Here is a 12217-nt window from a genome sequence, read left to right on the forward strand (position 1 = left end):
CATCTGTTTACATCTGTTTTTTCATCCTTTTACATCCGTTTTTCATCTGCTTACATTGGTTTATATCCGTTTTCATCCGTTTACATCCATTTTTCATCTGTTTAGATCTGTATACATCCATTTAGATCCGTTTTCATCCATTTACATTGGTTTACATCCGTTTTTCATCTGTTTAGATCCGTTTTCTCATCCTTTTGCATCTGTTTTCTCATTTGTTTACATCCGTTTTTTCATCTTTTTTTATGTTTTTTCATCCATTTTTCATCTGTTTACATTGTTTTACATCTGTTTTTCATCTGTTTACATCTGTTTACATCCGTTTTTTCATCTGTTTACATGTTTTTTCATCCATTTTTTATCCTTTTACATCCGTTTTTCATCCGCCTACATTGGTTTACATCTGTTTTTCTTTAGTTTACATTGGTTTACATCCATTTTTCATCTGTTTAGATCTGTTTACATCCATTTAGATCCATTTTTTATCCATTTACATTGGTTTACATCCGTTTGTCATCTGTTGAGATCCATTTACATCTGTTTTTTCCATCTATTTTTTCATGTTTTTTTATCTTTTTTTTATCTGTTTTTTTTATCCGTTTTTCATCCATTTACATCCATTTTTCATCCATGTATATTGGTTTGCATCCCTTTTGTCATCCGTTTACATTGGTTTACATCTGTTTTTCATCTGTTTAGATCTGTTTACATCTGTTTAGATCCGCTTTCATCCACTTACAGCCGTTTTTTATATCTGGTTTTTCATCTGTTTTTTCATTTGTTTACATCCGATTTTCATCCATTTACATTGGTTTATATCTGTTTTTCATCCGTTTAGATCCGTTTACATTAGTTTAGATCCGTTTTCATCTATTTACATCCGTTTTTCATCCGTTTACATCCGTTTTTCATCTGGTTACATTTGTTTTCATCCATTTACATTGGTTTACATCCGCTTTTCATCTGTTTAGATCGTTTAGATCCATTTTTATCCATTTGCATCCATTTTTTCATCTGTTTACATACGTTTTTGTCATCTGTTTTTTCATCCTTTTTTTCTTCCACTTACATCCATTTTTCATCCATTTACATTGGTTTACATCCATTCTTCATCAGTTTAGATCCGTTTTCATCCATCTACATCTGTTTTTGGTCCGTTGACATCTGTATTACGTCTGTTCAAAAAAATCGGATGTTAACTGATGCGGACATTAACGGATGTAAAAAAATGTTCATCCGTTTACATCTGCAAGTCCATAGAAATACATAGGGGTCTGTTTTTCATCCGTAAACGGAGAGATGAAAAACAGACATACGGAACGCCCGGGTGAAAAAGGCCTAACTGAGAGAAGTCTCTTCTGTTGCTCTCAGCTTCCTCCAAACCTTCCTGTTAGAAGGTGGCTACATTCATTCTCTATGGTCCCACTGTATGTAGAAATGGAGCCACCCTCTCTTGCTCGCTCCTGAGATGGCCAATGGGATATGCAGTGTGCATAGAGCACTGCCAACGATCACAACTAACATGCACTGATCATTCTAAACAAACGGAAGTGAGAAGGAAAAGGAGAGGCTCGGGAGCTGGTAGAGGATGTTACAAGGAGGTAGCAAAAAACGCAGTCACCCTATGTTCACGCCTAAGCATTTTCCACAGCGTTTTGCAGAAAGGCACTACAGTCCATTTAACATGATTTCCTATGGGACAGGTTCACATCTCCGCGTTTTCACATGGTGCGTTTTTTGAAAAGGGTCAGGGACTTTTTTCAATGCAAAAAGTTGAGTTTTGGCTCTATAGACTTCAATGGAAATGCTGCAGAAAAGCATGTAGTGCGTTTTTGCTGCATTTTTTCCATGTTTTTGATGCGTTTTGCGTTTTAAATCTGCCTAGCAACAAGAACAATTTTAAAAATTAACAAAAAAACACAAAAAATGAAAAACGCATCAAAAATGCGTAATAAACACAGGTGCAAAAACGCAATGCAGAAAAGGCTCAAATGCAATCTGCATAGGCGTGAACCTGGCCTTAGAGTGATTTTATGAAAAATTGACTACAGGGCCATTAAAAGAGAATGTTTTTTTTTCAGAAATCATACTTACCTAGGTGGATGTAGCATCACTCCGATGCTGCCCCTGTCCCCCGCCGGCAATAAGAACTGAGTGATCAAACACAGCTGATCACTCAGTGCTCTGTGAGTGGTGACTGTCAGTCTCTGGCTCTCTGCTCTGCCCCCCCAAGCTGCGGAGGGGGTGGAAGCGACTGGTTCAGACTCTCACTCTCACTTTAATGTCAGGATCTTTCCCCAGTGACGTCAGCCAACAACGGACTTTAGCCCACTGTCGGCTGAAAACGGGTCACAGGAGTACAGAAAGAAAGAAGTGCACTCCTATGATCCACAGGAGAAGAGCATCCAAAGGAGCTTTGGCTGTACTTCTCCTTTAAGTAGTGGATGTGTATGGATTATTTTTAAACCTCTACCACTCTCCTCTCCTCTCATCCTCTGCACTTCTGGAGGACTCCGCTCCTTCCTCTATAACTCTCCTCTCCTCTCATCCTCTGCACTGCTGGAGGACTCCGCTCCTTCCTCTATAACTCTCCTCTCCTGAAATACTCTGCGCTGCTGGAGGACTCCGCTCCTTCCTCTATAACTCTCCTCTCCTGAAATACTCTGCGCTGCTGGAGGACTCTGCTCCTTCCTTTATAACTCTCCTCTCCTGAAATACTCTGTGCTGCTGGAGCACTCCGCTCCGCATCAGATGTCGTGGTATAAAGCACGCCGCCACTGGACTCTAGAGCAGTGGAGACGTGTTCTCTGGAGGGACCAATCACGCTTCTCTGTCTGGTGATCCGATGGACGTGTCTGGGTTTGGCAGTTGCCAGGAGAACGGTACTTGCCTGACTGCATTGTGCCAAGTGTAAGGTTTGGTGGAGGGGGGATTATGGTGTGGGGTTGTTTTTCAGGGGTTGGGCTTGGCCCCCTAGTTCCAGTGAAGGGAACTCTTAAGGCATCAGCATACCAAGACATTTTGGACAATTTCATGCTCCCAACTTTGTGGGAAGAGTTTGGGGATGGTCCCTTCCTGTTCCAACATGACTGCACACCAGTGCACAAAGCAAGGTCCATAAAGACATGGAGGAGCCAGTTTGGGGTGGAGGAACTTGACTGGCCTGCATAGAGTCCTGACCTCAACCCCATAGAACACCTTTGGGATGAATTAGAGCGGAGACTGTGATCCAGGCCCCCTCCCCCGACATCAGTGCCTGACCTGACAAATGTGCTTCTGGAAGAATGGTCCAAGGGCGGGGCCAACTCAATATTGAACCCTATGGACTAAGACTGGGGGGCCATTAAAGGTCATGTGTGTGGAAAGGGCGGGGCCAACTCAATATTGAACCCTACGGACTAAGACTGGGGGCCATTAAAGTTCATGTGTGTGTTGAGCCAATACTTTTGACAATATAGTATATATTGATCCAAGCTGGACCAATGGAATTGTGTAAAAATTTCCATATCTGGAATTCAGCTTTAAAGTCTAACTCCAGACGATTAGTTTTGGATAAAGTCGGGAAGAGTTAAGGTGTCCTTTCCTTTTATTTCTATCTGTGACCACATAGTGGAGATTTCCCTTCACTTCCTGTTTTTGGGACACCCATAAAAGAAATAGGAAGAGAAGGTCAGGCGTTCTAACCCCTCCTCCAATCTAATAATATTGTGATCTTGTCTTTGTCCCCAACTGGAGAAATTGGAGGGTAAAAGAATGATTGATCCATGGGTGTCCCTGTCCACAACATTCAGCTAGACAAAAGTCCCTAAAATAACTGACTTTTCCAAAAGGGGTGAGGTGGAAATTTGTTGGCCAGATAGCTTCTGCATCCAGTTAAATGCAGGCACTGTTCGGGTATTCTGCCTCTACAGCTGGCTATCAGAATACAATAGATTCTTCCATCCATGGTGTTTAGTGAGCTATAAAGCTCACCATACATGTTACAATCTGATTGTACAATCTCATTTAGATCCACCAACAAGTATGTAGTACAAGGACTTGCCTGATTGGATACAAACTGATTAAGGATCAGGTGAGGCCGCCTCCCCCTCCCACCGCACACTCCCTGTCACATGTCCAAGGAGGCTGCAGGACTAGTCATGGAGCATCACGTGAGCTCACTCCTGCGCAGTGGGAAGCTGGCTTTGGCTGCTCAGCAGGGGCATCCCGAGGCAGATGTGGGGGTTGTGCACCACACCGGGTGACACCGGACCCGCTCTATGAAAAGGTAAGTTGTAAAGCAAGCCGACGATCCCAGAAGGATGGATCCGATCCATTACGCTCCCCAATCTGCAGATCCGATCCATCCTGCGGGAATCGTCAGCTTTCTTTACAACTTACCTTTTCGTGGAGCGGGTCCGGTGTCACCCTGTATAGGTTGCATGCTGATGATCCCTGCAGGATGCGGATTGGGGAGCGTAATGGATCGGATCCATCCTTCTGGGATCGTCAGCTTGCTTTACAACTTACCTTTTCATAGAGTGGGTCCGGTGTACAATCTACAATCTAAGGTCCCTAACTCACATTCATACATACGCATACTAGGGACAATTTAGACAGGAGCCAATTCACCTACCAGCATGTCTTTGGAGTGTGAGAGGAAACCAGAGTACCTGGAGAAAACCCACGCAGTCACAGGGAGAACATGCAAACTCCAGGCAGGTGGTTCCGGGGTTGGGATTCGAACCAGTGACCCAAGTACTGCCAGGCGGGAGTGCTAACCATTTAGCCACTGTGCTGCCCATCTGATCCACTCTGCGGGGATCATCAGAGGGGGTGTCACCAAGTGTTATCGCACCGGGTGACACCAACCCTAGGGATGCCCCTGCTCCTCAGTAAAATCCAGCTGCCTCCCATAGCCAAGATGGAGGAGCTGGTGACCCTCAGAGGTTCTGATTTTTAGAAGTCAGCAGCTACAGTATTCGTTGCTGCTGTCTTTTAATTAAAAAAAATATTATAATATAATATTAATATAATATAATATTAATATATGTAATAAATGAATGACATTCGATCTGGAAGGAAAATGGCCTAATGGCATTCGTTTTTTCCCCCATTTACACAGAATATATTGTACATGCAGCTTCACAGGATAAATAACTCTGATAGGTGTTTTATAAATACGTCACTTATAATATTTATTATTGTTATTATTAATATTAGATATTTGCCAAATGGTTTTGTTACCAAAGCTCTTTAGCCAGACAGCCCTAAGCTCCTGTACTTCTGGGCTCCGTAGCCATTGCTTGGTCCTCTCTGGCTAGGGATAGTCCCTTGCCTCAACTTATCCATATACTGTAACATGAGCTGTTCCAACCAGCTGCTGATGGACTCGGCACTTGTCCAGCTAAAATATTGCATAACTCCCATTATTCAGTCCAGCACATATTATTCTCTACCTTCAAGCCTTGATGAAGGGATGTTGTTTGGCCCCAAAGCGTGTTGGCTCATTTTCCTAATTCATATTGGAATACATTTATATCTGGACAATTAATTCTCAGCTTTGAGCTTCAATTTAAGGACCACCAAATCAAAGAAATTCTTTGGCATGGAGAAGGTGCCAGTTCTGAATCCATTCAATCACCACTGCCACTACTATACTAAGAGGATAACTCTGGTGTTTCTTCTTTGGTTTCGGCCAAGGATACAATGTATTCTGTGTTTGGCGTTTCAATCTAAGATGCACCAAACCAAGGAAACGGTGTCAATTCTTTGGCATGGAGAAGCTGCCAGTCCTGAATCCAGATACCCCATCCAGTCACCACCACTCTTTTATTAGGAAGATAACCCTAGGGTTTAGATATTACTTTTATTTGGTTTCAACCAATGTAACAATGTATTCTTGGTGTTGCGGTTCAATCTAAGATTCACCAAACCAAAGAAACAGGGAAAATTCTTTGGCATGGAGAAGCTGTCAGTACAGAATCCAGATACCTCATCCAAACACCACCACCACCCTTTATTAAGAGTAATACTGCATAATTCCCATTATTCAGTCCAGCACATATTATTCTCTACCTTCAAGCCTTGATGAAGGGATGTTGTTTGGCCCAAAAGCGTGTTGGCTCATTTTCCTAATTCATATTGGAATACATTTATATCCGGACAATTAATTCTCAGTTTTGAGCTTCAATTTAAGGACCACCAAACCAAAGAAATTCTTTGGCATGGAGAAGGTGCCAGTTCTGAATCCATCCATTCACCACTGCCACTACTATATTAAGAGGATAACTCTCGCGTTTCTTCTTTGGTTTCGGCCAAGGATACAATGTATTCTGTGTTTGGTGTTTCAATCTAAGATCCACCAAACCAAGGAAAGGTGTCAATTCTTTGGCATGGAGAAGATGCCAGTCCTGAATCCAGATACCCCATCCAGTCACCACCACCACTCTTTTTATTAGGAGGATAACCCTGGGGTTTCTGTGTTACTCTTCTTTGGTTTCAATCAAAGTAACAATTTATTCTTGGTGTTGCGGTTCAATCTAAGATCCACCAAACCAAAGAAACAGGGAAAATTCTTTGGCATGGAGAAGCTGTCAGTCCAGAAACCAGATACCTCATCCAAAAACCACCACCACCCTTTATTAAGAAGATAACCCCAAGGTCCCAGTGCTACTTTTCATTGGTTTGAACCAAAGTTCCAATGTAATGTGACACTCCTACGTTGTCTATGAAGTTGAAAAACTGATTGTTGAGCCCTTTGATCAGTCCGGAATCTAGATACCCCATCCACACACCACCACCACTCCTTTATTAAGAGGGTAACCCTGAGGTTCAAGTGCTACTCTTTTTTTTGGTTTCAACCAAAGTTGCAATTTACTCTCGGTGTGGCAGTTCAATAAAAGATCTACCAGACCAAAGAAACAGGCAAAATTCTTTGGCATGGAGAAGCTGTCAGTCCAGTATCCAGATACCTCATCCAATCACCACCACCAACCATAACCCTAGGGTTCCTACCTTGTCTATGAAGTTGACAAACTGATTGTTGAGTCCTTTGATCTGCTCCTTCTCCTCGTTCCTCATCTGGTGCAGTTTGGGGTCCACCTCCAGGGTGGGCAGGGAGGACAGCAGGAAGGTGCTGGACCCAGGGGTCATTCGAGAAATGTTAAGGCCACTGCTAGCTCTCTGTAGCCCAGGTTGGTAGCCTGTGCTGGCCCGGAATACAGAGGGTCTTCCAGACAAAGAGCCATGGGAGCGGCTGCTGAAGCCCCTGGAGGTGGCATAGCGGTTGTTGTACAGACTCATGGCAGTGGTGGTTGGATGGCAGTCTGTTGGACAAGGATGGAGCACTGCGGCAGTGAGACGTGAAGCTGTGGCTCTGGCCAACCAGGCTCATGTGTCACCTGTTAGTCTTTCCTTCTTGTTTATTGACACAGTATTTGAATAAGTATTCCTCTTATGGAGGCTGGACCGGTTTCTGGCCCCTGTCCCACTCCCAGGTGACACCGCCTTATCAGCAAATATTACTTGTCTACACAGTCCTGGCTTTGGCAGTGCTCCATGGGACTAATATGGACCACCAATGATGACCACCGCCTCCAGTACAAGATCTCAACTGGAAGCACGAGTATAGGAAAAGCTGCTAGATAGAAAGCAAAGTCCCAAAAAAGATTTTGATGCTGCTAAAGTCTAACTCCAGCTTTTGCCTCCCCCAACACTACCTCTGCTTCAATGAAATCCTAAGCAGTGTTGTCAGAACACTACAGACTACAAAACACCTCACACTTATGTTATAGGGATAACGAGAGGAGAAGGTGTTCTGGAAGGTAGGGAGGGCTGACAACACTGCTTGGGATTTCAATGCTGCACTGGCAGCGTTGTCAGCCCCCTACAGGAAGTTAGGAGCTCACAGGATTTCTGGCAGATTAATTTTTATATATATATATATATATATATATATATATATATATATATATACACGGTATTTTTAAAGATACAAGAGGCGGGGATATGTTCAGGTATTGGCGAGATGTACTGCATGTGGTTGTTGCTTGTTTTGACCAGACATACACTTTAACCCCTTGCCGACCATGTAAAACATATATGAGGCAGCAAGAAAAGCAGGCTGTAACACCTTCTGATCATGTGACTACTATCAGAGCCAATCACAGCGGTCACATGATACAGAAGTCATACTGCCTCCTGGATCCTGGTCCGGGATTATCATGTGTATTCTTTCTTGAATTTCGGTGTTCTTTGTGTATTTCTTCCAGATCTGTGCAGTAATCCAGTGTGAGACTTCCTGTAATAAAGAACGCTCACTGCTGCTCTCTCCCCTTGTGCAGGATGACTGGTCTTGTCTCCGACCCCTCCTGTAGTTTTCTATAATGGGTGGAGCCTGCTGGGACACTCCCACTGCTCTGCTGTGTGCACAGGCTATGTACTGCACATTGATGATGTCACTGCTACTTTACAAGGTAATATCTTGATTTGCAAAGGAAGCTGGTGCACACCATAAGGATTTATATCCTTTGTGGCTATTGAGGAGTGCATTTAAATAAAAGTTCTGGTGCCCAGAGTTTGGTTTTAGGATTCTCACTCTACTACTTAAGATACCAAAGACTTTAGGGCACTGTGGATTTATTATGATACATTTAGGATTAGAAAACATTTTTTCTTGCCTTTAAATTTCTCCAAAATTATATGACTATATTTTATAAAGCTGGTTAAAAATTAAAGTGACACTAAACAATACCCTTACCTATATGGAAGAACAATATATTTGAAATATATTTTAAAAATATTCTTCCCAAATATATTGACATATGTTTGAAATGCTACAATTTTGGGCATATTCAATATATTTAAAAAAAATAAAAAAATCAATATATATATATAATTTTTTTTATATATATATACTGTATATTGAAATGCATTTTTTTTTTACAAAATATATGAAAAATATTTTTAAAAATATATTTCAAATATACTGTATGTCTTTAAAAATACAAATCTACATTTTTGGAATCCATTTACAAATATATGTTAAAATTACTTTTTCATATGTTAAAAAAAAATCTGAAAAATATATTTAAAAAATATATATTTTTAAAAATATATTTTTTTTAAATATATTCTTCAGATCTTTTTTAACATATAAAAAAGTCATTTTAACATATATTTTTTACATATATTTGTAAGTGCATTCCAAAAATGTAGATTTGTATGTTTAAACGCATTTCAACATACAGTGTATATATATCTATAATATAATATATTTATTGAACTATATTTTGAAATATATTGAATATAGCCAAAATTGTAGCATTTCCCAAATATATTTGGGAAGAACATTTTTAAACTATATTTCAAATATATTTTTCTTCCATGTGGGTATTCTCCAAAAATAATCCATATACATCTTTTACTTAATGGCCCTGTCATCTATTTTCATGAAATTGTTTCTTACTCTGTTTTTCTGCCTCCTTTGAACTACCGAACCTCTCCCTTTCCCTGTCAATTTCATTTGTCTGCAACAAGCAGTGCTTTATTAGTTGTGGTCATGTGCACTGTTCTATGCACGCTACACATACCACAATCTATCTCAGGAGAGAGCAAAAGAGGGTGCCTACGTTCCTCCCTACCAGGGCGGACTGACCATTTGGAAACTCGGGCACTGCCTGAGGGCCCGGGGTCAGTATGGGACCCCATGAGATACCCCTGGTACCTTTTTCATAGGCTTTTTTGAGTTTGGGCAAGGACACAGGGGCCCCATGATCCCCTATTGCCCGGGAGCCCCATGAGTTGTCAGTCCGCCCCTGCTACCTACAGTGCAACCATAGAGAATGAACATGGCCACCCTCTCTCTATAACAGCTCTATGGAAGGACATGCTGGAGCTTGTAGTTCCCTGCAGTGCCAGGTATTCCGGGATTTGTGGTTCAGGACATGCTTGGTCTATTCCTAACAGAGAGAGGACAGGACATGCTGGGATTTGGATTTCTCTACAGATGGGGGTGTCAGATGGCTAAAATATTTCACATCTCACCTCTACATGGAGGCGGGGTCATACATGAGACAGGCCCGCCCACCCATTCCAATGACAGTATATGTACACAGCACCTGCTGGTATTCAAACACAGGCAGTCATAGCTCTCTGTCCTGCATGCTTCATCTGTTCCAAGTGTCCGTACAAATCCAGGCACACCTGTTCTGTCTGTCTGCGTGTGGGCATTGTCCTGTTACTGTTCATCCCCAGTCCACAGACACCTGAATACACCAGCCATGTCTTTCCAAATGCCTTCAGGTGCCCCCAGTTGGAGGAGCAGTGCCTCCAGCCAAACTGGAGAGTACAGGCTGTCAGGGTCCAGGCTTCAGGCTTTGCGCTCTGGGATGGATCTACCCACCCTAAGGTCCTCCATGGATTCTTCGCTCCTCACCATGCGCTCTGGCATGGACTCTCTAGTCCAGAACAACCACCAGGAAGCCATGCAGGAGCTCAACGAGAGGCTGGCCGGCTACCTCCAACGTGTTCGGGGGTTGGAGGAAGAGAACCACAAGCTGCAAGAGGAGATCGATGAGCTGTCGGCGCAGAAGAGCTCGGTGGCCCGGGACTGGGACACGTACCAGGCACCACTGCAGCAGCTCCGCAAACAGGTAGGACAAAGCCATAAATGTCAAGTTGACCACCAAAAAATTGTCCAGCTCAAATACCTCCCATTCATCCTTCGGTCAGTTGTCCTCCAACAATACGTGCCAGCCACTTTTGGAGAATATTTCATATCTCACTCAATGGAGCAACCCCAATAGCAAAATTAGGGGGCGACACCACATAGATCAACCACTTTCGCTGGTAAGCCGACAGTGGCTTCAGCAAGAATCCCTGCATTTTAGCCACATCCCTTTGACGCGTTTCACCCTGATTGGGCTTAGTCATAGAGATTGACCAGACACAGGATGAAGGGCCCCCATCACTTCTGTTCCCAGCCCGGGCCGATGGATAAATGTCACCAATATAGGTGACTGGCATGGGTGGCATGCTCCAATACCTGTGGGGGACATCAGAAGCTATTTCTGGAGCCAGGTGGGTGAAGCCGTCAAATGATTCCATCTTCCATCCCAAGTAGGTCCCTTTGTGAAAACCATATGACTATTATGGTGCTTCTGTAGGTGGGGTCATGCTCCAATCTACAAGAGTGTGGTTTTACTTGAATCCATTGGAGTGTGGTCTTACTCTATTCCAGGGGTCTCCAAACTTTCGAAACAAAGGGCCAGTGTACTGCCCTTTAAATATTAGGGAGGCTGGACTGTGTTCAGAGGAAGTAGAAAATGCCCTGGCAACGGAGGGAGCAAACAAAGCCATAGGCTTGGTGGTCAGTGGGAGTAAAAAAAATGAAATTATTGGTGTCAGTGGGAGAAATAGTACACCATCTATGGTGTCAGTGGGAGGAATAGTACCCCATTGATGGTGCCTGTGGGAGGAATAGTGCCCTGTCTGTGGTGAAATTGGAAGAAATTGTACCTTATATTAGTGGAAGGAATTGTTTCCCAGGGGCCGGATAAATGTGAGCAAAGGGCCACATCTGGCCCTTGGGCCACAGTTTGGAGACCCCTGCTCTAATCCATGGAAATGTGGTCTTACTCTAATTCATGGAAGTGTGGTCTTACTCTAATCCATGAGAGTGTGGTCTTACTCTAATCCATGCGAGTGTGGTCTTACTCTAATCCATGGGAGTGTGGTTTTACTCTAATCCACGGGAGTGTGGTCTTACTCTAATCCACGGGAGTGTGGTTTTACTCTAATCCACGGGAGTGTGGTCTTACTCTAATCCACGGGAGTGTGGTCTTACTCTAATCCACGGGAGTGTGGTCTTACTCTAATCCACGGGAGTGTGGTCTTACTCTAATCCACGGGAGTGTGGTCTTACTCTAATCCACGGGAGTGTGGTCTTACTCTAATCCACGGGAGTGTGGTCTTACTCTAATCCACGGGAGTGTGGTCTTACTCTAATCCACGGGAGTGTGGTTTTACTCTAATCCACGGGAGTGTGGTTTTACTCTAATCCACGGGAGTGTGGTTTTACTCTAATCCACGGGAGTGTGGTCTTACTCTAATCCACGGGAGTGTGGTCTTACTCTAATCCACGGGAGTGTGGTCTTACTCTAATCCACGGGAGTGTGGTCTTACTCTAATCCATGGGAGTGTGGTCTTACTCTAATCCACGGGAGTGTGGTCTTACTCT

The 12217-nt window shown here is 43.2% G+C and overlaps 2 protein-coding genes across 3 annotated transcripts in view; one reads left to right on the forward strand and one right to left on the reverse strand.

Moving 5' to 3' along the window:
- The window catches only part of LOC149444199 (keratin, type II cytoskeletal 8-like), a 45146-nt gene extending 37840 nt beyond the window's left edge, over positions 1–7306 (reverse strand). Inside the window, exon 1 of the mRNA XM_089654824.1 lies at positions 6994–7306. Within this exon, the coding sequence (XP_089510950.1) occupies positions 6994–7281 (288 nt within the window). The 5' untranslated portion in view covers positions 7282–7306. The remainder of the gene's footprint in view (positions 1–6993) is intronic.
- A 2822-nt stretch (positions 7307–10128) lies between these two features.
- The window catches only part of LOC149444200 (keratin, type I cytoskeletal 18-like), a 33898-nt gene continuing 31809 nt past the window's right edge, over positions 10129–12217 (forward strand). For both annotated transcript variants that reach the window (XM_089654826.1, XM_089654825.1), the window contains exon 1: positions 10129–10631. In XM_089654826.1, coding sequence (XP_089510952.1) covers positions 10260–10631 — 372 coding nt within the window. In that variant the 5' untranslated portion in view covers positions 10129–10259. The remainder of the gene's footprint in view (positions 10632–12217) is intronic.

This window comes from Staurois parvus, unplaced genomic scaffold (assembly GCF_062004578.1).
Source record: "Staurois parvus isolate SC_StPar_1 unplaced genomic scaffold, SC_StPar_1.0 ptg000803l, whole genome shotgun sequence".
NCBI lineage: Eukaryota > Metazoa > Chordata > Amphibia > Anura > Ranidae > Staurois > Staurois parvus.